The sequence below is a fragment of the Vulpes lagopus genome, chromosome 7 (assembly GCF_018345385.1).
Source record: "Vulpes lagopus strain Blue_001 chromosome 7, ASM1834538v1, whole genome shotgun sequence".
Classification (NCBI taxonomy): domain Eukaryota; kingdom Metazoa; phylum Chordata; class Mammalia; order Carnivora; family Canidae; genus Vulpes; species Vulpes lagopus.
In genome coordinates, this window is record NC_054830.1 from 45,344,153 (window position 1) to 45,368,913 (window position 24,761).

The 24,761-nt window shown below is 40.0% G+C and overlaps 1 protein-coding gene across 10 annotated transcripts in view; it reads left to right on the forward strand.

The window, feature by feature from the left end:
* Positions 1–24,761, forward strand: part of ITPR1 (inositol 1,4,5-trisphosphate receptor type 1) — a 319,907-nt gene that overhangs the window by 198,358 nt on the left and 96,788 nt on the right. For 4 of the 10 annotated variants that reach the window (XM_041762303.1, XM_041762302.1, XM_041762300.1 and 1 more), the window contains 5 exons: positions 2,393–2,425; positions 10,513–10,548; positions 11,709–11,759; positions 16,933–17,065; positions 19,075–19,265. In XM_041762303.1, coding sequence (XP_041618237.1) covers positions 2,393–2,425; positions 10,513–10,548; positions 11,709–11,759; positions 16,933–17,065; positions 19,075–19,265 — 444 coding nt within the window. The remainder of the gene's footprint in view (positions 1–2,392; positions 2,426–10,512; positions 10,549–11,708; positions 11,760–16,932; positions 17,066–19,074; positions 19,266–24,761) is intronic. The other 6 variants (XM_041762301.1, XM_041762306.1, XM_041762308.1 and 3 more) reach the window with 2 other exon arrangements.

Consider the following 24,761-nt stretch of genomic DNA (forward strand, 5'->3'; position numbering starts at 1 on the left):
CAGTGTACCGCCCTTTCCTCCCATCCCACAGGTGGTGTTCACCCTATCTGTGGGCCAAGTTTTCTTGTCTTCTAAGCCATAATCCTCAAAAATGATGAGACATAGATGTCTTTATTCATGTTTTCATTTAATATTTTGGATTGTCCAAGTCACAGATGAAATGAAAGCAGAGATCATTCTTTGTTATCCTGTTAAAAAATGTTGAAATGTTGGTGTGCTTGTATGGATCTACTTGTCTGGAAAGAAAAAAAAAAAAAACCATTGAGTACTACCACTCATACTACCAGATTGACTAAAGCATAGCAGAATCACTGTAAGACTGACTGAGGTTTTTTAAATGCTGTGCATACCCCACTGGTGTCTTAAAGTACATTCTTTGACTTCTCGTTAGGTGCCAGCTGCTATACTAAATATATGTCTTACCTTACATCAGGTCAGCCTCAGAGATAGCAATATTGTTACTAACTATTTTATACATGGAAGAGAAAACTTAGGCTCAGAGAGGTTGAGAAACTTGCCTAAGGTCACACAGCTAATAATGGGGGAGCCAGGAATTCAAACTGGAACACCCTGACTTTAAAGTCCTTGCTCTTCTCGATTCTGTCACTGGTGATTGACACTATTTGAATGTTTTGAAGTCCACCCACAATTTTAATATTAAAGTTTTGATTGTTACTTCATTATGTAATGACATGGGGCAGTGGCCCTGACAGCACTGCACATAGCAAAATTTAAACATCTCATCTTCAGCTCAGTTGTGATGTCTTACCTAATTGAAAATAGTCTCCACTTAATGGCAAACTGGCTTTACAAATTGTGATTGTCCCAGGGTCATCCTCGACCTGTGGTTTTGGTCAGGTCCCAAAAGAAAGCATCAAGTCAGTAAGTAGCCAGCGATCTGTCCTCTTGCCTTGGTCAACTCTGAGAAGTACCTGTCCAAGAACTATCACATATGATGCCAAGCTCAGGGCTGCTAGAGAAGATTGTCACAAAAATTTCATCATGATCATTTAGGAATAAAAAATATATATATATATATTATGTTTCTAAAATGTAGAGGACCAACAATGAATATTGTCTCATAGAGTGGTAAATATAAATATTAAAAATGATCACCAAAATAACAGTGAAATACGGTTTTGTATGAGGTTTACAATGTCTTGCTATCCTTTGTATTCAAAGTTAATAAACTTTAAAATTATATCAGGACTTTGCCACTACTCTTTGTGTGCAATGCCTACTAAACTCTGCTTTTAATCCACAAATTAGACCATGTCTTTATTTAAAAAAAATTAAAAATTCCCATAGCTAACCATCTCTAAAATTTAATGAATCTCTCTATAACTCAAAGAATATCAAAAGCCCTTAGACCCAGCTTGAAAAGAGAGCATAGTTATATGTTGTCTTCTCTGTGGTCTACTATAGGTTTTTTATTAGTGAAAGAGCTTTGGAAAGAAATTCAGAAGACAAGAATTAATATAAAAGAATATCTCAGAATTTATTTAAAATCTATTTTCTCTTCTAAATAGTTGTAGCTGTTTTACTACTACAGAGTTTTTACCTCAAGTAATGTCAGGCGTTTCTTTTCATACAAATTGGCAGTACCTGTTAATTACCAATGCTTCTTTTCTCTATGTGAATAAAGTATTAGCATTTCCAGCTACCAAGATTTCTAATAAGGAACTTAAATTTGCAAATATACTATTAACAAAGCATAATAAAAATAATTTGAGGATTATCTCTCCCCTTTTAAACAAGCACAGTTGTGATTAATGCTCTAGTTTTTTTCTTTTTCTTGAACTTGATGGTAATCATTTACTCGTTACTAATATCACTTGAGTTGGCTATAATCATCTTTGGGGGAAAATGGTTTTTTTAATCACCACTAGTACCAGGATTGGAGCTTTTGGTCTTAGGATATGTTGGTCATACTATTTACTGAAATTGAACCTTGTTCTCATTTAGCCCAATCGCAGTTTGGACTCCAGATCCCCATTGAATGGTAAAATGAATCAAAAGAGAATTTTCTCCTAAGCTATGTTGATCCAACTGTAGTCTTTGGCTCCCCTCTCTCCACCCTCTTCCAAAAGACCATGGTTCTTGACTGGGTAATTTGCCCTCTGAACTCTTGATAAGTGACCTTCGAGGTTTGATACCTGCCATGTACATAAGCCTGACAGCATCCTGCCCTCATCCTGAGCGGTGTGGTGCAGAGCAGGTGTCACCGTGAGCTGTGGTGGGTAGTACTCCAAATCCCTGCACCTCTACAAGTGGTCCCCGTCTAGCAATGCTCCAACTTGGGAGACTCCGTGCTCAGACGAAATTTCTAACACTTCGCTTGCTGGTATTTCCTAACATTTCCTTCTTTTTCTCCCCTTTTTCTCTTTTCCAGCTCATTTCCATTGATGAATTGGATAATGCTGAGGTCCTAATTTCATTTTTTTTTTAAATGTCCCATGGTGATGTTTCCATGACACCCTTCCAGTGAACACTGTGATCTGTCCCCTAGTCTCTGCAGTGTCCAGTATCTGACTTTGTGTAGTGTGCCTTCTGGGCATGAGCTGAGTCCTTTGTGTCTATGTTAGCATTTCCCATGAGTTTGTTTGCCATTTGTCCTTGGAGATCCCGTCTGCCTCTAGATAAAGATTTTCTAAACTGTGATAAGATTTCAATCATTCACTGTTTAGAATCTCAACTGAAATTGTGGTTGATGCTGGTCATTAACCTATCTCCGAAACTCAGTGTTGATATTTATAAAGAGCTTTTCTATGTGCATGCAAAGCATCAATGCAAAAAGAAATAACTACATTGATATAGTTTGAAATTGGTAAAAAAACAAAAACAAAAAAATACTGTTCTCTTGGTCCATGTGTTGGAAGGTATTGAGTGTGAGGGATGATATAAAATATTATCAAAGTGCATTGTGGAAAAAAAAATTAAAAAAAAAAGGGCATTGTGAATTCCAAAGTGCTCGTTGACACTGTCTAGCTGCAGGCCTACAATGGGATTAGGAGTATACTATATCCGTGGCTTTTCATCTGGGAAAATGATCTAGAGATCAGAAAATTGAAATGTCATCTGATAGTCTGTGCTTATGTATTCAAATTAGTTTTACTTATCCACAGTTATCCTGGGGATCAATGACTGGTCCTTTTATTTGGGATTTGGGGGCCTCTGAAATATTTTTTGTTTGGTGAATAATTTTCAGCGTTTCCTGCCATATACTTACTTTGCAATACATGTAATGCAATTAAAGTATATAAATGAGGGAATTTAATTGCTTGGCAAATTGAGCATCCTGAAAAAAAATTTTTATTAGACTTTAAAAAGTCTCTTTCCTGCTTTTCCTCTTCAAATAACTATTACTTCTTTTGATAGACCAAATAATACCTTACTTTGGGTGGGATAGAGCTATCAGATAGAATATGTTGTCTAGTCTAATATCTACCACCATCATCTCAAAAGCATTAAGAGATGGTTCAGGTATACCTCGTGAGAGTTTGAATCACAGACATAAAACTGAATTTGGTTCAGTTCTCTCAGGTATGGAGCTCAGAGAGGTTAAGTGACTGGACTTAGCTTGCACAGCCAGATAGTGGCTAAACTAAAGCTAGCGCACTGCCAGCTCAGCTCCTCACTTGGTGTGCTTGCTGTTCGGCCACAGTAAACTCTGTAAGCATAGACTTTTCCTTTTATTAATCAGGCATGGATGGGGAGGAGGCCATGCCCTCTGGGATGAGTAGGTGAGAAAAGGTTGTACAGTAAAGACTGAATTAATGGCTTTAACTACAGTGATTTTTGCCATTTCCTGTCTCGTTCTTTCTCTTCCTGGTTATTTCTGTGCCAGAAAAATATCTGATGCTGAATTTGTGTGTTGGCACCTTTCATTACTCTTCTTTCTTTTTTTATGATAATTTATATGACAGAGAGAGAGAGAGTGTGTGCGCATGCATAAGCAGGGGAAAAGGCAGAGGGAAAGGGAGAAGCAGAGGAGCCCAGGATCATGATCTGAGCCGAAGCCAGATGCTTAACCGACTGAGCCACCCAGGTGCCCTCATTACTCTTATTTCTACCAGGAGTTGTAAATACCTCACTGATTTGAACTTTTCCTCTGGAATACTGAAGTTGTGTTTCGTTTCTATTTGCTTAAGTACAAATGAAGTCGGGAAAGGAACACCTTCGCTAATCGGAGTCTGCAATGTTATTAATATACTGTTTTGCACCATAGTAATCAGTTGATGTGTTTGCTTGCTCAAGATAGAACTTGGGTCTCCTGGCTGGGAGTTTATTGCTTGCTTATGGAAAGATTCCACAGTTGGAGCAGGTGTGTTTATAATTATACTCTAGGAAATAGAATACTGTCTGTTTATAAAAGAAGAATGTTCTGGCAGCCACTTGGATTCTTTGAAAATTCCCTGAGGAAGCAACTGCGGATCCCCTCTTCGTTGTTGCCCCTGGCAACCGTCAGAACCCTGGGACACCAGCACTATGTCCCGAGTCCCGCAGGCTGTTGGATCTGGTCCTCTAAACAGAGATGGCTGATTGGCCTTTTTCATCAATGGCTGTTCTGGAAACTAAGCAGCTCCTGTGTTTTCTCCTCTACCAAGCTTTTTGTCAGCGTGTGCTGGAAACCTGCAGTCCGCAGCTGGGTTTCAGCAGAAGTTTAATGAGAGTTCTTGCTGGCTCAGGATACAGGCAAAGCCTCACACCTAGCTTGCAAACCAGTGTTCAATTCTAAACATTGTGGGGAATCACCCCTGAAATAGTGTGAGGCATATATGGTGATCCCGTGAAACCCTGATTGGGGGAGGACCACTGCCTTTTGATGATAGAGGCCACTTGGGCATCTCAAGGAAGGAGATGTACTGTGAAAGACTCATGAAAAAGCATAGCGCCTCCGTGTCTCTTGTCAGTGCTCTGAGAAATCAGGGTGAAATGAGGACAGAGTTCGGAGTCTCTGTAAGGAAAGGTCATGGTATGGAGCCCTCCTAGTTGTCTTCTAGGACAAAATTTCATTTGAAACCAGGAAGAGGAGGGTTTTTTCTTTTTTAATGTTTATAGCTTGATCAATTGCTATATATGTATACACACAAATCAAGATAGGAGATGTTTCCATCATCCCCAGAAGATTCCCATGTACTCACTTCTGGCTTTAAACAGATACCAATTAATGCTAAAGACATTCAATATATGACTAATATTTGAGTGCCTGTTACATTCCAGGCATGGTGTGAGGGGGTATGAATATGGTGGTGCCTCCAAGTAGACATAGCATTTGCCCTTCTGAAATTCACAGTTTTGTGGAGGAGATGGGCAGCAGTACAAACTAATGTTCAGTGGCAGCTGTCAATCATGAGAATTGCTAGAATGGAGAAGTGCAGGGGGTTGAACACCTATAGTTTGGGAACTTCTGCCCGAACAGGAAAGTCAGGTAACAAGCACCAGGTGGATAGCATCAGCAGGTAATTGTGTGAATCACCTTTCTAAACTGTAAAGTGCTGTGCTCACGGAACAGATGATTTCAATCCAATACTCAAACCTGAGGTGGAGGTGGTAGGCAAAACAGTAATCCACCTCATTTTCATGTATGTGTCTGTTGAAGGGAATGGTATGTTTAGAAAGTATGTGCTCAGTGGGACATGCTGCATTTCTTCATGTCTGAGATATGATCCCCATTTAATCATTGTCACTTGGAACCATGAAATCTCCAGAGCCTCTGGTGTCAGCTAGCAACATGGCCTTCCTGCATTGCAACAGAAAAGCTAGAGCGGCATTCCCACTTGTTCAGGGTGGCTGCAGCCTGCTTAAAGTGAGCCCTCAATTTATCCCACCTTGAGGTGCTTCTGCAAGCAAAGTATGCTACTGATGGAGAATTTTGTAAAATTCGGGGGGGAGGGGGGTGGGGGAGAAAAGAAACACAAGAATTATTAAATTTCACCTTCAGGGGGCGTTCTCATGACATCCAACCCAGGCTAGAGGTGTCCTACTTTTTTACATTGCTGTGAACTGCTGGGTTGGGCACCTGCCAACATTCAGGCGGCAGTTACATAAGAGCTGCTTTTTTTCCTGGAATTTAGGCTCACTGCTGATGTGTGACCTTCAGCAGTAATTGCCAATAAATGCAGCGGGGCTGTTTACTGTTAGACACTAGCAACCATAGAGCAAGCAAGCTCCACTCAGAGCGCACAGAAGCTATTGCAGGAGGATTTGGGGGAGTTATGTGTGTGTGTGTGTTTTGATACTGAGATTATTACACAATGACTGAAATTGTATAGTTTAGTCAAGTTAGAATGTGTTTTTTAAAAATGAATTTTGCTATTAAGTTCCAATGAACGTGTTCTGTAAAGGTGAAACTACATCATTGGGACTAAATTTTTACTTCTTTGTTTCTAAAAACAAATGCCGTTAATAAAGGACATTGTGTTAGCAGATGTGAAGGTTTAAGTTGTTCTAAATGCTAGATCACATATTTTAACTCAATTTTCTTTAAAGCTTTCTCATCTCTTAAGGTGGGTTTGCAAAGGCTCAGGAAGGACGGGTCCCAGCAAACATATTTGCAAGTGTGTTCACTGTTGGCTGGTTGGTTGATTTCCCTCCTCTGAGGTTTTGAGTGGGTGAAAAGGAACTGGAGGCCGATTCAAGGGTACTGGAGTTCATTTGTTCCCTTTGATGTGCTGAATATGAGGGCTATAACATATTTGCATTTCTTGAACTGTATTCAGCTTCTGCTGGGGATGGTCCATGGAAGGAGACTTCCATCTTTCAAAGGAAAATTCTAGAAGCTCATGGTTAATGGAATGATTTATGTTGATGGCAGCAGAAGACAAAAGATGTTTTTGTTTGTTTTCGGTTTTTTTTTACAAGGCTGTGGTCTGTGCTAGCCTGTTGGAGGCATACATGAAGTGTATGTAGGTATGTGAGTGGGTGCTGTTGTACATACACCGGAAATAGTAACTCTAGGAAGACTCAGATTTTTTTCTTTTCTTTTCTTTTTTTTTAAGATGAGAAGGTATGATTTCCTTTGTTTATAGTAGAAATTCATCCTTCAATAAAATGTTAGGTATGTTAGATATTACAAACAAGTGTGTCAGTTTCTTACAAACACACACCTGTCTACTATTAAAATACCATAGTTTTGGTGCCTTAATTTGTGGCTGCTTGGGATTCAGTGACTTGAGATTCATTTTGATTTTTTTTTTAAAGAATTTATTCATTAGAGACAGAGAGCAGAGACATAGGCAGAGGGAGAGGGAGGCCCCCCATAGGGAGCCTGATGTGCAATTTGATCCCAGGACCCTGGGATCACTACCTGGTCCAAAAGCAGACACTCAACTGTTGAGCCATCCAGGGATCCCTTGAATTTCTATTTCAAAGATAGTTATTTGAAATCTTTTTCCTCTGGTTAGATTTGCTGACCTAATCTAAAAGCCCTGGGAAGACATAAGATCAGTGAAGAAATATGAAAAGGCAATAGAATACAGTCATGGGTTTCTAAGTTCAGTAACCACTCTCCATCATTTGCTGGTTGGGGGACTTTGCCTTGATTGGAGGTAACAGCGCCTGAATATAGTGACTGATCCTGGGACTAGGTAGGGAAAACAAGACTTGTCAAAAATCAGAAATGACCATTTTCTCAAAACATCCCTTTTTAATGTGTGGTCATTGAAGATGATCCTTCATGTAAAACAATTTAACTTGATAATAAAAATGTCCTGAGAAAATCACTTCATTCACTTATTAAACATTATGTTCTGGTTTTGGCATTATATATTTATGTAGCTATTATCTTATTTGAACAATGTAGCTAATTATAAATCTGCTTCTGTTTTTCAAAATTGCAGCTTAACTGCATGAAATAACCTCATCCTCAAGGAAATAGAGCTGAAATCCTCATAGGAGGAAGTACTGGTAAAGGCTGTCTTTTTTTTTTCTTTTTACCAAATTATATGCCAGATAAGGTTTGGCCTTTGCCATGCCTGAAATCATTTTATGTCCTAGCAAGTTGTATTATATTTAGGGAACTTGCTGTTAGATATTATGAAATGAAGTTTACTGAAAATATACAAAGCATTGTTTAATGTTTTAACTGGAAGAAATCCTACAGAATATCTGCTCCAATCTCCATGAACTACAGGTCAGAACGTGGAAGGCCAGAGAAGTTCAGTGCCTGGCTCAGGTTCACAAAGAACCAATGTCTAGATGAGCTTGTGGACACATGACCCTCTGTAGCACTCTTGGTTTTTCTATTCTGTTTCATGAATGGATAGCGTTAAAAAAATTGTCCTTCCATTTAGTGATTCCTAAGGCTGCAAGGCATTCTCTGTTGCCTCAAAAGGCTTCATGAAATGTTCAAGGAAGAAATATAATTAATTTTAATTTAATTATTATTTTGGAAATTAATTTTAAAACAAGAATGACAGTAGTAGAGTGTATAATCATTAAACATTTCAGAAATCACTGGTGTCTAAGTGATTAAGAAATAGCCATATACAGGGATCCCTGGGTGGCGCTGCGGTTTGGTGCCTGCCTTTGGCCCAGGGCGCGATCCTGGAGATCCGGGATCGAATCCCACGTCAGGCTCCCGGTGCATGGAGCCTGCTTCTCCCTCTGCCTGTGTCTCTGCCTCTCTCTCACTGTGTTCCTATCATAAATAAATAAAAATTAAAAAAAAAAAAAAAAAGAAATAGCCATATACTACCTATGGGTATTCTAAAAGTATTCAGTATACTTCTTTGAACAAAGAGATCTCAAACAAGAAAATTTTTAAAACAAAACCAAAACCAACCACTTCCAATTCAATCTTCATTTCCTTTAACTTTTGACTGGCAAAGGAGTAGGAGAGTAGCTCTCTGGTTTCCTACAGTAAACCCATGCCTATAATCTTTTTGTTCTAATCATATAGGATCAGTATAAAAGAATATGTTGTAGCCAGTGCAAATCGTAGAAGATAACATGTTTTTTCATTGGTATCTTTGACTGCTCTAAAATGCATGGGCCATTGCTTTAATTCTGCTTTTTCTTATATGTCCCTTCTGTACTAAGAGAGATAGCAAATACGTTTGTACAGTTTTATTTTATTTTTTTAAGATTTTTTATTTATTTATTCATGGGAGACCCAGAGATAAGGCAGAGACACAGGCAGAGAGAGAATCAGGCTCCCTGCAAGGAGCCCAGTGTGGGACTCAATCCCGGATCCCGGGATCACGCCCTGAGCCGAAGGCAGACGCTCAACCACTGAGTCATCCAGGCGTCCCATATTTGTACAGTTAATTCTTTAGTCTAAAGCATATAGAATTTAAGAACAGTTGAAGCATATTCCTGGATTGTGATTTTATTTATGTCTTGAAAAGACCTATAACTGACTTCTGTTTTTATTTTCCTTGCCATACTGCAGTCTCTCCTGCCATTATATATCTCCCCACTCCAACAGGAAGCTAAAGGCTCTGGAGATAAATATTTTCCCTGAGGCTAGTGGAGTTGTGCTCATGTCTGAAAATTCTTCTGTCCATAATTGAGTGAACAGCCCTCCACGTATCCCCCACTATAAAGTAATCTTTGTACTTAAAGAGATCTCCTGTATCTTTTCTTCATTTTACCTGTTGAGAAATAGAAAGCCAGAAAGAAACCATTAAGTTATATAATAACAGTTTTATATCAAGAACTTTTTTTTTTTTCCATCTTGGATATCAAATCACCAAAGAGGTAGCATTGGGTTGGATTGAGATACCACCAGATTTCATAACTTCAGTCCTTCTGTACTTTCAACATCTGTACTGGCTCACCAGCCAACAGCCACACTCTGGCCTCAGTATGGATATGCTGTGTCTCTGGAGCACTGCTGAGCAAGGCCAAGGTCACTCACTTGCAGCGGGAGCCTTGGCCTCATTCCATATTCCCAGACTGTACCTTGAACTAGCCAGCCATGCCTGGTGCATGACTTTGGTGCAGGGAGGTCTGGGTAGGGTCTGGTGGCTACATCTGACATCAGTGAGTTCCCTGCCCCAAACACGTGCTCTCTGGAGGACAGAATTGTGGAGCTGTCTTTCACAAACTTTGGGTCTCTGGGAAGGGGAGTGTACCTGAGGCCTCTGTTATTTTTACCCACCCGTTCTCTTTCTCCCTCTCTGCACCTTGGATATCCTTGGATATGTATATGATTGCTTTTTCTCTTTTGGTGGATGAACAAAACACAGGTGTGCAGTGGTTCTTCCTTTGGCATCCTTTTTTTTTTTTTTTAAAGATATATTTCCTTCTTGGTCATTAGTTTCTTTCCCTATTTTAAATTCATTTCCCTATCTCAGGGCAATTGTTTTTTCCAACATGATTACATTTAGTGCAGTTTAAAAGAGAAAGTATCTCCCCACCTCAATTGCTCAAGACCTGGTATAGCCATATCACCTCATCTTTGATCTTGCTTTCTGTGTTTTGTCCTTGAGTGTTGGTCTCTGGACTCTTTGTCACCCACGAGAATGAAGTGCCATAACTAACATGCTTTGTTTTACTCCCAACTAGCTCCCACAAGCTCCGGATTCTGAGAACTCCACAGAGGTGTGTGTTGTTCACCTATATTTGCAGTGACAGCAAATATGGGTGCTTCTCAGTTGTCCTTGTTGAGTGTCTGAGCTGTCGTGGTGAAATTTCTGTCCTGGTGGTAGGTGCAGGAGGGAAGTCTTCTGGCTGGGCTGGGAACTGATGGTTTCTGTAATTGAGCTGGCTCTCAGTGTAGAAAAAAAAGTTCTGAATTGCTGGAACTAAACCAGAGTGTCCCTCCAGGTGAGATGTGCCTCTCTGAAGGTCTTCAGACAAAACTGTCAGTATTGAAATGTTCAGTTGAGAAACTGGAATGTCAAGACCTTTTTGTTAGACAAAATAGACTCTGGGTTCTTTGCAGAGATGATGCATATTTGAAGTTCTGGATATTAATGCATAGTTGTGGTGAATGCTGTTAATAAAGTCATAGTTTGACACTGCATGCTTTCTGTTCTTCCTATTGCTAACTAAACTCATTAAATAAAGGACTAGAATTAATTACTGCCTCTAAGCTTTTTGGAGAGACCTATTTCTAAGTATCAAAATTTGCTTTCAGAAGCTATTCTAAAATCACAGTAGGGTAAAGCATGAATAAAAGTGTATTTCATTTGAGAAAAGTCTAATGAAAATCTTAAAAATGAAACCAACAGATTATCAAATAGCTGAGTTGCAATGTGGTTGCTTTATAATGATCAGCGTCTAATATGGTAATCAGAGTTCTTCACTGTTAGCTTGGATTAGAATGCTGTGTACCAGTGGGTTGAGGAGAGCTGAGGTGCCATATATGTGTCTGCTCAGAAGTGTATATGCATTGATGTTCTGGTGCATGTGCTATGCAATTATGCATGTATGAATTGTGAGGATTTGCCCTCTTGGTGTCTTGCATTATAACCCTTTTTGGGCTCATGTAAAAGTACATAATATAGCATATGACCAAAAAGTCATAAACCTGGTCATTTAAATAGTACATTAAGGTTGGGGACAGAACAGTTGTTAAGCAGTATTCAAAGTAATTGAGCATTTAGAATGTATCCGGGGAAGAATTTTAAAAGGCCTATAATCCTTTTGTGTAACTCTTTGCTCAGTATGAGCTCTTGGTGTATTTTATTTGTGACTGATACTGAAGATGGTCCTGTCTGCCTAGTGTTGTACTTAAAATGGAATTTCTGCATGCTTAGCAGGAGCTTGAACCGAGCCCCCCCCTGAGGCAACTGGAAGACCATAAAAGGGTACGTAGTCTTGGATATTGGGAGCTAATGGCCATAACACCTCCCTCAGCCATGTGCTGTAACTTAAAGACAGCTTTTGTTGGTGTTGATATTGTTAAAGCACTAATCACAGCCATTTGTATCAGTGAGGCTAACTGGTGAGTTTCCCTATTATCTACCCCTGTAGGCCCTATAGGGCCAATGCCCGAATGATGACCAGTAAGATTTTCATGACCTCTCTTCTTTTTATGTAGTGGCTTTCTAGTTAAATGAAGTCTTAAAAAAATTTTTTTTCTGTAAGTCACTGATCATCATTATGATTAACTTATAATAAGTAAAAAAAGTATAATGAAAAAGTTCATAATTATGCTACTGAGCTATAAAAGCAGCTAATGATAAAATATTTCCCCTGCTCACTTTTTACACAGGTATGAATGTGTGCCAACGAACATTTTTATTGTCCTTAGGGTTATTCTATGTGTACAACTTCTGTACCTTGCTTTTGTCATTTGATATTATATATGATTTTCTTTGAAAGTCTGAAAGTTAATAACTGTCCAAAGTTCCACAAATGAACGAGTGCTTTGTATTATTTTCCTGATGAGGAAATGAAGAAATGAAAACATTTCTTTGGGTAGATTTTTAGAAGGGGCATTCTTAGGCCAAAGGATAGATACTTTCTTTAGATGCTCATTCTGCATTGCCAAACCATTTTCTACAAGGCTTACATACATCATTAGCATGCTGACCAATTCATATTACTCATTTTTGGAAGATAATCAGATACCCTGGATTTCTGAGTACTTATCATATGCCAGTAACTGTGCTAAGATTTTTACATGTGTTAACTCATCAGTTTAATTTTTATTAATGCTGACATTGGCCCAATGACAGCCATTTCACTTCATCCCCATTCACACATTAGGAAACTGAGACCCAGGAAGATGAGGCACTTTACTCAAGGTCATGGGGTTTAGAACATGGGCAGTTATAGCAAAGACTGCCTTAGAATTGTGGTCATCAGTGTCCTGGAAGATTTATGCCTGAGATAAATGGGTGGCCTGATGCACCTTTGTTCTGCTCATATGCTCCAGCCCCTGCTTAATCCCACCACATCCCAAATTCTTTGCATTCTTCTGGGATTGTAATTTCTCAGGCTATGACCATTTAGCCTTTTCCTCTAGCATCCTGGATCTCTTTACAGTTAGTTGACCAAGGGCCCATTGCACTCCTGTGTTTTCCATCCATGCCTGTCCTGTAAGAATTACCCCGGGCCTTTGAGGTAGCTGGTAAAGATGCAGAGCCAATCCCTCATGCCCTAAGTTCCCAGGGGACACAGTATTGAATGCTAACTAAGGGTGTAACCTTTGGAATTAGAAACAGGTTCAAGTCTCAGTTTGCCAAACCCTAGCTTTGTGATTTGGGGCAAGTTATTTATCCTCCCTGTACCTCAGTTTCTTCTGCTGTAAAATAGGGGTACTAATAGTCTCTGCCCCTTAGGACTGTCCTACTGAGCTGTGCACATGAAGCACTTAGTACAGTGGCTACAATATGACAAAGGATATTAACTCTTATAGTGTAGTTACCTTGCAGACCAAAATGCTTCAATGATTAGGTAGACAATAGTAGCAAAAGGAAGGTATTTTTAAATTGAGGTGCGACCTTAGTGCTGACTAAAGTGTGAAGGGCTCACCACTCATGTGAGAGGGTGATCTTTCCTGCAGCACATGATTTTTAAGTGGCTGGAACCTAGGAAAGCTAAAAGGTCATTTTTTCTCTCCTGTGCCTATGTGGCCATATTAACTCCTTTGTGCCCTGTTCAACACTTGGCTCTATTCCTACATGTTTGAACCAAACTGCAAGATAGGAGCTTGGTTTCATTACTCTGTATCACTGATCTACCATTTTCACTGTTCTAAAATGACACTTACTACAAAAGAAACTCTTGGCCTTTGCCTTTTTCAGTCTTAGGTAGTAATGTGTGTATGGAATGTCTTACCAGAGACAAATATCTGATATCTGGTTGCATACTAGGGGTGTAAACTTCTGGGGAAAAATTAGTGTTATTGTTTAAAAAGAGTTGCATGGCCAAATGTTAAAACTGAAGTAGTGACGTTATTTGAGTCATCTTTTTTTTTTTTTTTCTTCCCTTTTCTGCAATCAGGTACTCTGTGAAGAGTTTTGTGTTCTTGAGTAATTTATATCATGATGATTAGGAAGGCTTTTTTCTGTAGTTTTAATTTTTCCTAAATTAAACCACTGGCTCAGAAAACAGAATTTTTCTTAAACCTAAGTTTTTACACTAGGGATTTGCATAACTTTTTATAATGTTGTCCATTTTCTTTATCCCTTTTCCCCTAAAATTATCAGTCTTTATTCCTTCAGAAAAGGAATAAATCTCAACTTGTTTTTAAAAAAAAAAAGGCAAATCCCACATGCTCTGTGGTTTTTCTTCCCTTGCAGCTTAAACTTTTTTGTGTGTATGGAGAAAGGTGAGATGAATATGTGCCAAAAACCTTATAATTAAGGGTGGGGGGAGAAGTTTGTAGGGTGGAATGTATGTGTGTGTGTTTTTCCATAATTAGCACATTTCATGATATTCTCTTATGGGGGAAAATGTACCATTTGATGCATCAGTTGCTATGGTAACTGCTAGGGTTTTTCTGTGGAAGAAGAGACAAAATGGTAATGTAAGATCCCTTTGTAACTTCACTTGGCATCCAGGCTGCATAAATGTGAAGTTCCTGTTCCTGGAGTCCACGTGTTCCCAGATGGCATGTGTTCCTTTCTTTACCTCCCGCTTGCTTGATTGCAAACTGACCATAGTCGTGCCAATTACCCTCAAGCTCAGGAGTGGGAAATCTGAGTTGTTCCTGCCTGAGGTGGAATTGTAGTGTGAAGGCTACAACTGAGACTTTCTTAAAGAAGCATGTTGGTTGGTTGGTCATGGTCACCCTGACTTTGACTTGACCATTCAAACCCTATGATCTTCCTTCCATATGCTTGCCAGGATGGCTACATTGGTTGTCTTCTGTGGTTGCGGCTTGTAGGTCTCAATCCAGCCATCTACTTCTCAAACAGTTGTTCTTGTGATGCCCAGAGGGATCCAGTTAGAGAATTAGGATGGTTTACTGCCAACCATTCCCTTTTGTGGGAATTCAAAGACTGTATGTTTTGAAAGAAAATCAAACTGATACATCATTATGTTGAAAAAAGGAAATCATATTCAATCTCCTGTTACATTCAGCATGGAGGTAACCTTTTCTTTCTCCTTTTTTGTTCTGAGTAGGCTTCTGTGAATGATCCTCTGAGATTTGTATTTCTCTTATGAAGTCAGCCTTTCAAATCACCATGCTCTCTTTCAGTGACTGCTTTGGAGGGCATCAATGTGTTTGTACTGGTGCTAGAGATGTAAACACCAGCAAAGCTATATCTTTATAACAAAATATGGTTTTCTAAGCCATTAAAGAATATTGTACCAAATGCAGCCTATTTAAAAAAGTATGTGAAAACCTCATAAATAATTTCCTCATTGGGAACATTCTTGGAATTTCGTATTTACAGTCAGTCAAGATGGGCAGCAAGTCTCATGAGCTAATAGAAGCACCGTCCTTTGCTGAACTACAATGAGAGACATATTTATGGGTGGGATGGAGAGAAGAAAATAGAGGTTTCTTCATTTCCTGAACTTTGAGTTAAAAATCAGTACTGTCCACCCTCCACCCCTCCACCCCCGTTTATCCCATCCCACTCTGTCCTTGGAGTCTTTGACCAGCAGCATGAATTAAGAAAGTAGAAAAAGTTGGCAGTATAGTCCTGGGACCTTCCATGATTTTGATGCTTAACTAAGGAGTTTTCTACCTTTCTTCTTTGTTCCCTGGTCCCATGTCCCCCTGGCACTCTCAGGGCCCTTCTTGCCCTCCTGTCTGCTCCCTCCCATCTTGTTTTGCAGACACCCCACTTGAAGTCTCCAGACCTATTCTTGGAGCTTATTAACAAATCACTTTAAATTCTACTGACTCGTGTTACCGTTACATATCTCTTCAGAAGAACTCTTGAGCCTCTATTTTAGACACCTGCTATATTTCAGCACCCCTTCTCTCTGCTAGACTTCTCACTCACCTCTGCTGATGATTTGCCAGAGGAACTCCATGCCTTACTACTTTGTCTCTGGGAAAGAGTCTGGGGGGAGAACCATACAGCTTCTAACTTTCAGAAACTTCCAGACTGGGAGATGGTCTGGGAGTCACTTAGCAGGACCAAACATAGAACAGTGCTGAAAATAAATCCTGCTGCTTTGTGCTACTTTGCTAATGTCCCTAGTATTAGAGAACAAATCACAGTTTTATTTATTTTTTTGGTTGGAGTTGTGGGAAAGACTTGTTATGTCTTCTGTCCAAGATTCCTTTGATAGTTATATTTTCTTAAACATTGTCTTACGGAAATGTTCAAATATATACAAAAAGAATCAGAAGAGTTTTGAGAACCCAAGAACCCACATTCCTAACTCAGCTTCAACAACTATCAACTCATGGCCACTCTTGTCTCACCTGTATCTCTACCTATTTCCCTCCCTTACTATTTCAAAGCAAATGTCAAATTCATTTCATTCACAGTACTTATTTATTGATTGGCATGTCTAATATCTGCCGCTACTTTATTTTCTATAGCATATTTTCTTCACCACTTGGCCCATTTAACTATTTCTATAAGAAAGGCTTACTTTCTCAGCTCATTATATCATTATGCAGTATTACTTTTATATCTTAATATTTTCTTACAATCTTGAGAATAAATCCTGTGCCTGGGGTAACATTTTTATATTGCTATATGAAAGGTGACCTGTAAAGTTTTCATTTTGTATGAGTTTTATTGGCAGGCCCCAAAGGGACTTTTTTGTTTTTGTTATTGTTAGTTGCCCTTCAAAATTAATGTTCTGTATTTATCACTATGAGGGGGAGAGTACTTGAGATATTTAATATTCTAGATTGCTTTTTTTTTAATGATGTGCTTTCCTGAGAAAATATTGAAGAAGTTAACTTCATAGTTTCCAAGTGCTTTTATTAATAATTTATTTTTTCATTGAGTGAAACTGAGCCAATTATAACTGAGTACCCCCCGTGTTTTTTTTAGTATTAGTAGCTCAGTTATGCATTAAATTCAGACCTGATTTCATTATCCTGTTTGAATTAAGGGTGAGGCGCTCAGGCAAATTTTGGTCAACCGTTACTATGGAAACATCAGACCTTCAGGAAGAAGAGAAAGCCTTACCAGCTTTGGCAATGGCCCGCTGTCACCAGGAGGACCCAGCAAGCCTGGGGGAGGAGGTAGGCTGTGTGGTGTGCTAATTAGCTGCACGTGTGAATTGAGTGTGTCACATGAGAGCTACATATTTCTCCTTAACAGGTTGAAACTAACAGATGAATTTGGGTGGCAAGTGTGTTTTCTAGCAACTTGTTTTGTCTTTGGTCTACCATCAAAGTGATCTCTAAAAATATTTCCCTGCAATTAGATTTTGGCTAAGTATTTTGCCCCTCTTTCCAGTACAGCAACCCTCTGGGTAATTTTTGAATGACTCAAGAAAATTGATTTTACTGCCCATTTTCTTGTGGTCACAAGGATTCATTCTTTTCATTAAATAAAAATGATGTTAGTAGTGAGGATGGTGAAAGCTACCATTTATTGTACACCTACTGAGTGCCGAGGGCTCTCCCAAGCATTTGACATTCTTGTTTGCTCCTCCAAGTACCCCACCCCATTATATGGCAGGTACTATTATCTTTTCTTAACGGAAAAAAGTAGAAGCTTGTTAATGACTGGTCTGTAATTTGAACCTCAATATATCTAATTCTGATTATGCTGTATTCCTCCCAAACTCATAAGGGAGTTAACATATTTAAAAAAAAAACTATATAGAATTGTTTAAGAAAAACTCCTCAAAGGGATCACAGAACGTAAACACAGTTACAGGCAAAAGTTGCAAGAACATTAAACTCAACTGTAGGTGTGGGTTTTGGTTTTAAGGGGGCCAGGAGCTCAGTGCTCTCTTGAAGCACAAATATGAGTTGTCTGATTCCTTGTCTATAATGATGACTGTTACACACTATAGGCTTGAGGGGCATTCTGTAGGTAGCACCAAAATACTCAGTGATTAATAAAGTTATCCTAGCAATTTCTGGGAAGGCATCTTGGCATTTCTCACCAAATGAAGTGTATTTGCTCACTTCATGGGACGCTATAGCTTCAGTGAAGATATAGTTATTAGAACGTCCCAGGAAGAGGGACCTTAGCATTTCATCTGAAAGTTCTCATGCAGAAGTTCCTCGCATAACACCTCAAACGTATTTCTCTTTACTTTTGTAGTGGGGTCATTCCACAAATATGGGAGGCCTATGGGAGGCCTTATGAGGGCATTTTAGAAATGCATCAGGGATGGTTTCTGCTTTAAAAAGCTGTAAGAGAGAAGAGACACAGCCCAATTTCTGCTCTGCACTATGGATATAATAGATCTAGATAGTCAAGAAAAGCAGTGTAAAGGAGGTGGCATTTGAAATGAGGTCTGTGGGGAAGGACTGGTAGATGATTTCTTCTTTTTGAAATCGATCAACCCATGTCCCCGTATACATTAACGTTTCAGTTATTGCCAATAATAATGCAAGGCAAGTTCACATGTAGGCACTTTCTAAACACAGTTGGAATGCATTCCACTAAAATGACATAGGCCCTGTCTTAAGTTTATTCATGTCATCTAAAGCTCAGTGGGGATGGGAATTTCATCTGTTTTCTTCAGTCTCTAGTGCCAGCTCTTGGTTCCATGCCAAGCACTGAGTAACAATTTATTGAATGAATGAGTGAATAAACGAACAAACAAACAAATAAATTATGTGAAAGGTTGAGTTTGGGTTTGTTAGAAACAGGGTTAAAATCATTGTTATAGGCTATATTTTCTTAGGAGTATTCTAAGACATGTATAAGATTGGTTTGTCTCTTGAACTCAAAGTTTTTTTTTTAATAATTCTGCATCGAGTCATTGTATTTTAATGTCAGGGAGTCTTGGCTGGATGGCTTTAGGTCTCTTGCTAGAAATCTGTCATTCTTTATCTTACCTGCCTGAGTCTATACACTATCTCTGTTACTTACAAACTGGATATCTTCCTTGAAGACAAGTGACTTCATCTGTTTCCTAATAATTAGTACTTTCCTTGTGGGGTTTTTAAGAAGTTTAAAAGAGATAATACTAACAATAAAATATTTAGTGCATTGAGTGTTGGTACATAGTAAGTATGCAATACATACTCTGCTTATGGTTAAAAAAAACAATGTTCCATCTTCCTAGGAGGAGGCTCTGGGTCCAGCTCCACGAGCAGGGGTGAGATGAGCCTGGCTGAGGTTCAGTGCCACCTCGACAAGGAGGGTGCCTCCAATCTGGTCATTGACCTCATAATGAATGCATCCAGTGACCGAGTGTTTCATGAAAGCATTCTCCTGGCCATCGCCCTCCTGGAAGGTGGCAACACCACCATACAGGTAAGAAGGCAGCTTGCTGCTGTGTGGCATCCCTACTGAGCAGGAAGAGAATCTAAGACCCAGGCACCTGGGTAGTGCCAAGGCTCTTCTATGATGGACAGCTCATTCTTAGAGCACAAAATTCTGTTCTTATGAAAAGCAGATTCTACCAGTATTTTCCTTGGTTATTCAGTCATAATTCAGACTTGGTTTCAAAACATGAGTTACATTTAAAAATTGATAAACTGCTGAGGATGTGCAAAGAAAATTGGTCCAAGATCTGGAGCATGGTAGGAAGTCCATATATGTTTGTTCAATGAGTGATTGAATGAAGTGTATTTATAGTTTTTATCCAAGATCCTACATAATCCCATCAGTAGATGTCCAAAAAGGATTTTGGGTTGTCTGTACTGTTTAGATTTAATTTTTGTATCAATAGACACTGCAGCTGTTGCTAGCTATAAATTTCTATACCTTTCAAGTGAAAAGTTCAGTAAAACCATTTGAACTAATAACATCAATTTGAACTAATAGGAGAAAGTCAAGTTAGGTCAGTCAGAGATGTGTAGATGATTTTTTGGCAGCTGGATATGATATATGTTTTAAAAGAGTAATAAATACTTGAAAGAATTCTTGATAGAAGTCCTTAGTGAAGTAATTTTAATGAATTTAATAATTACATATTAATAATTTTCATGTCAAAATGGCAATTAAAATTATTTCTTTAAATATCTTATCCCCTTCTTCATGTAGCCTTCCTTCTCTGTTGGCTTTTGAATAAGGGTTTACTTAGCTGTGTGTGTGTGTTTGTGTGTACACATACATACTGATAACTCCTTTATCGAGATATAATTAATATACCATAAACTTCATCCTTATGTGTATGTCTGATCTTGAGTCTGAACTTAATTCAGAGTCCAGGTTAATGGAGTCTTGGTTCTTAGTACAAATTAGAAAGGGAAGTGGCTTGCTGAGGATAGGTTCGCCCCAAGCCAGGTTGCATTCTCACTGCTCACTCTCCCAAATGCCCTGCCCTTGCACAAGCTGCACACCCACCTGTGACAGTCCTGTCTTCTCACATTCCCTTCCCAGCTTGCCCTAACACACACTTTCACTATTAGGTGGGGCTGTAAGTAGAGATTTGAACCAGTGGCAGAGTCCACTGCATGCCTGAATATTCACATTGGCACCGGAATTGTGACACACTGGGATTGCTGTTTGATGTTGTCACATGCAAGTCTGACCGTGAGCGTGGGTGGGTCCTGTGGTCCTTCTCATCATTAGGATGTGGCCCACCCACTGCCGTGTCAGACTGGAAGCAGTGCTCAAATCCTCCTTGTCTTTCAACCACATGATTTCCAGTAACTAGATCCTTTGAATTAAACATTTATTGAGCACTTTGTGGGTACACAGTGCTTTAGTAGAGACTAAGGCTGTGGTTTCTAGACCCTGGAGCCAGATGGTCTATGAGAATTTTCTTCAGGCATAGTCAAGTATGAAAAATGAAGGCAGTGTGGTGAGTTTTTCATAAATTAAGTTGTATTCAATTTGAAAGACCATCTTACCATTTTATTTCTGATATTATATCCTCTTCAGTGTCTATACTTTAATGAAAATATTTGAATATTGGATGACAGTTTTTTTTCTTGACTATTGACTGAAGAATTTGGAAACCCTAGGTTATTCCTTCCCCTTCCTAGTTTTCTTTTAAAGCTTTACTAATTAGAGAAATCCTAGAATCCTAGAAGCTCAGTCTTTAAGAAATTGAAAACTCTAGCAAGGATACAAGAATGCAAACAAATACACATAGGAAGCTCTGTCTCAAGGATAGTGGTAATACCATCCAAAAGGTAAGAATGATAATGTGGACCCTCCAAGGAAGAAGTAACAACATCTATGTGAGGAGTGGGAAGGTTTTTTGATGAGCTTGGCTTTGAAGGATGGCTGCAAGTCTAAAAGGCGGAAACTGGGTGTGGAGCTGGGGCATGGAGTGGCTATTGTGCCACTTGGGAGAGAAGAGGAGGCCCAGAGAGCAGGAACTGTGGTGGTGCTGATAGAACAGGGACTGGATCCCTCTGACTGAGCAGAACTGGCATAGGGTGGTAAATGGGGGCTGGCAGCGGGAGAGTTTGTATGCAATAGCAGGGCAGCCCTTCACAGGGCCTTGGAGCTGCATGTTAGGACTATAAATCTGGCAGTGTAGGACAGATGAGTTGAGGAAAGCAGGGTCCAGAGGAGGCAGCCCAATAATTAAAAAGCTAATTAGCAGTAATTTGGGGGAGAGCTAATGAGAACCTAAACTGAAAATAATTCTATGATAAAATTGGTCATAACTTAGGAGAGAATATTTTCTAGGAGGGGCACAGGGGAACATTTGAGGTGCTGGAGATATTTACAGTTACATGAGTACACACCTGTTTCAAAGTCCGTGACCATACAGTTAAAATAAGTTTATTGTACATAAGTTATACCTCAGTAGAAAAGGAACGATGAAGAGAAAAACCTAGTGGGGCAAAAGGGCTAGGGACAGGATATCACGAGTGCTGACTCTCTAATGCTCCCTGCTTGAGGTGGGAGCCTACACTCATTGATAGTTGGTAAATGTTGCCCAAAATGGCACCTAAAGGGATGTTGGAGATGAGAAGGTCAGAGGTCCCAGTTGGCTCTTGGAGGCTTCAAAGAGTCTGGATGACAAGATGCATGAAGGCACCATTAATTAAGGAATAATGAAGCATGGAAAGGGCTTGCGGGGGCTGAGGGCCGCCGGCGCTGAGGCAGGGCTGGCAAGATGAAGTCTGAGGTTCTGGCAGGATGCCGTGTTTTTCACAGTGTACCCCTGATGGCAATGGCAAGGCACACAGAAGCTGTTTTTCCTTCAAGTTCTTTATCTTGTAAAGTAATTATGAATATTAGTTTCATGTTTTCACACATTTATTACTCATATGCTCAGGCTCCAGATGAAATGCCATGATAGAGCTCCAGTAGTTCAGCCTCTCAGGGAGCGGAGATGTTTTCTCTTAAGGCAGCCAGCGTGCTCATGAGTGGGTGAGCCAGGATGGGAGGGCATAGCACTGAGGGCATGCATGCTCGCTCTTTCCTCCTCCCTCTCCCTGTCCTCCCCCACCCCCCTTCTGTGACCTCAGAGGGTGGAGGAGAAATTAGCCCACCGCTTCAGTAGAGACCTGTGGTTCCAGGAAAATTCATTCTAGCCCAGAGTTGACTTGCCAGATCTCCCTTGGCCCCGAGCTTCTCTTTCTCTGGAGAAAATGATGTGGAACTCGGTTGTGTGTGGAGCCAGTTAAGGACAGGAACCTTGAAGCCCCAGGGGGAGTGATGTAAAATTTCATCCTGCTTTAGAGGAGCTGGTTTGAAGTAGTACGTGACCAGCTGGGAAGTTAGTCTGAGTGGGGTTAAAACTGCCATTGTGACTATTAATGATTGCTGAAATGCTATAATCCATTAAAGGCAGGGTCAGTTCCAGCCGGAATTCCGTGCTTATTATCACTTCCTGTTCAGATTGTCATGTTATGGCCTCAGGAAGGGAAATTGGTCTGAGGTCAGGTGGGCTTCCATAGATTAATATTTTTCAGTGACAGGCCATAGAAAGAGTGATCACAGGAGAGCATGGAAGGCTACAGAGTTCCGGAACTGCATGTTGCCTATGCGGGTAGAGGGCCGCAGAAGGACCCTTATGCTTAGAAGCACTTCATAACAGGATTTGGGATGTGTTTCACCCAAAGAAGAAGAATGAGACCCACCTTCCAGTCTGGGTCTGTATGGGATTAAGGAAGTTATTCCTGGGTTTCTGTTCCTGTATCTATCAAGTATGAAACATAAGAATGAACCCTTGGGATCCTTGTCACTATGAGTCAGAACCTTTAAACAGTTATTAGGTATTTTCCCAGGAATTCCTGGAACCTAGTAGTGATGGTTGGCTGATTCCATTTCTGAAGTTTCCTTGGCTTATGAAAACAATTATTAAAAATATGGTTGGACAAACTCCAGGTGAGCCATACAGTGGCATACTATTCAGCAATTAAAAAGTACAAACTATTGATAAATGCAATAACTTGAATGCATCTCAAGAGCATTACACTGAGTGAAAAGAGCCTACCTTAAAAGGAGACATCCTATATGGTTCTAATTATATGACATTCTCAAAAGGACAAGACTGTAGTGATAAAGGACAGATCAGTGTTTGCCAGGAATAGGAGTGAGGGGACAATATGACTCTAAAGAGCACAAGGGAGATTTTTGTGTGACGACTCTGTTGTGTGTCCTGCTTTTCGGTGGTGGCCACATGAGTCTGTCCATTTGTGAAAGTTTGTGGAACTGTATACCAAAGAAGGTCAGTGTTACTGCATGATCATTTTAAAAATTAATGAAAGTAAAAACCGTAACGATGATGATAATGGCCGGGTGAGTGTTTGTTATGAGCCAGGAACTATGCTCCAGCATCTATCGCATATCATTTCATTTAATCCCCACGCTCCCTAGAAGAGGCAGGTGCCATAATTTCCCCTTTTTACAGAAGAGGAAACTAAAATGAAAAATTATTTTTTTTAAAGATTTTATTTATTTATCCATGAGCAACACAGAGAGAGGCAGAGATACAGGCAGAGGGAGAAGCAGGCTCCAAGCAGGGAGCTAACGCGGGACTCGATCCCAGGTCCCCACGACCACGCCCCGGGCCGCAGGCAGCACTAAACCGCTGAGCCACCCAGGCTGCCCTAAAATGAAAAATTATTAAGGAACTTGCCCAAAATCATACAGAGTAAGTAACAGACCTAAGAGTTGAACCAGGGCAGCTTGGCTCTTACAAATGCCTCTTTGCCTGTGATGGCTTCATTCTGAGGAATGATGGTAAAGATCTGAGGAAGAACAGTAGGTGCTTTATAAAGAAAGATGACTGGAACTGGAGGGTATTATGCTGAGTGAAATAAGTCAATCGGAGAAGGACAAACAGTGTATGTTCTCATTCATTTGGGGAATATGAATAATAGTGAAAGGGAATATAAAGGAAGGGAAAAGAAATGTTGGGAAATATCAGGAAGGGAGACAGAACATAAAGACTCCTAACTCGGGGAAACGAACTAGGGGTGGTGGAAGGGGAGGAGGGCGGGTGTTGGAGGGGAATGGGTGACGGGCACTGAGGTGGACACTTGACGGGATGAGCACTGGGTGTTTTTCTGTATGTTGGTAAATTGAACACCAATAAAAATTAATTAAAAAAAAAAAAAAAGAAAGATGACTTGCTCCTTCCTACAAGGTCAGTCTTTGCCATCTTTAGAGACAGAGGCATAGGTGGGCCAGGGATGGGAGCTGTGCCGGGCACGCATGACCCCCATTGTAGCAAGGAAGAAACTGAAGTTCCGTGGGGGTTCTACAGAAATAGACTTACTAGCATGTGCCTCTTGTCTCTTCTCGCCCCCTGTTTTAGTTCTGTTGTTTAGCAGCGCCCTCTAAATGTAGTGGCTTAAAGCAGTGGTTATTCTGGCACCTGTCACAATTCTGTGG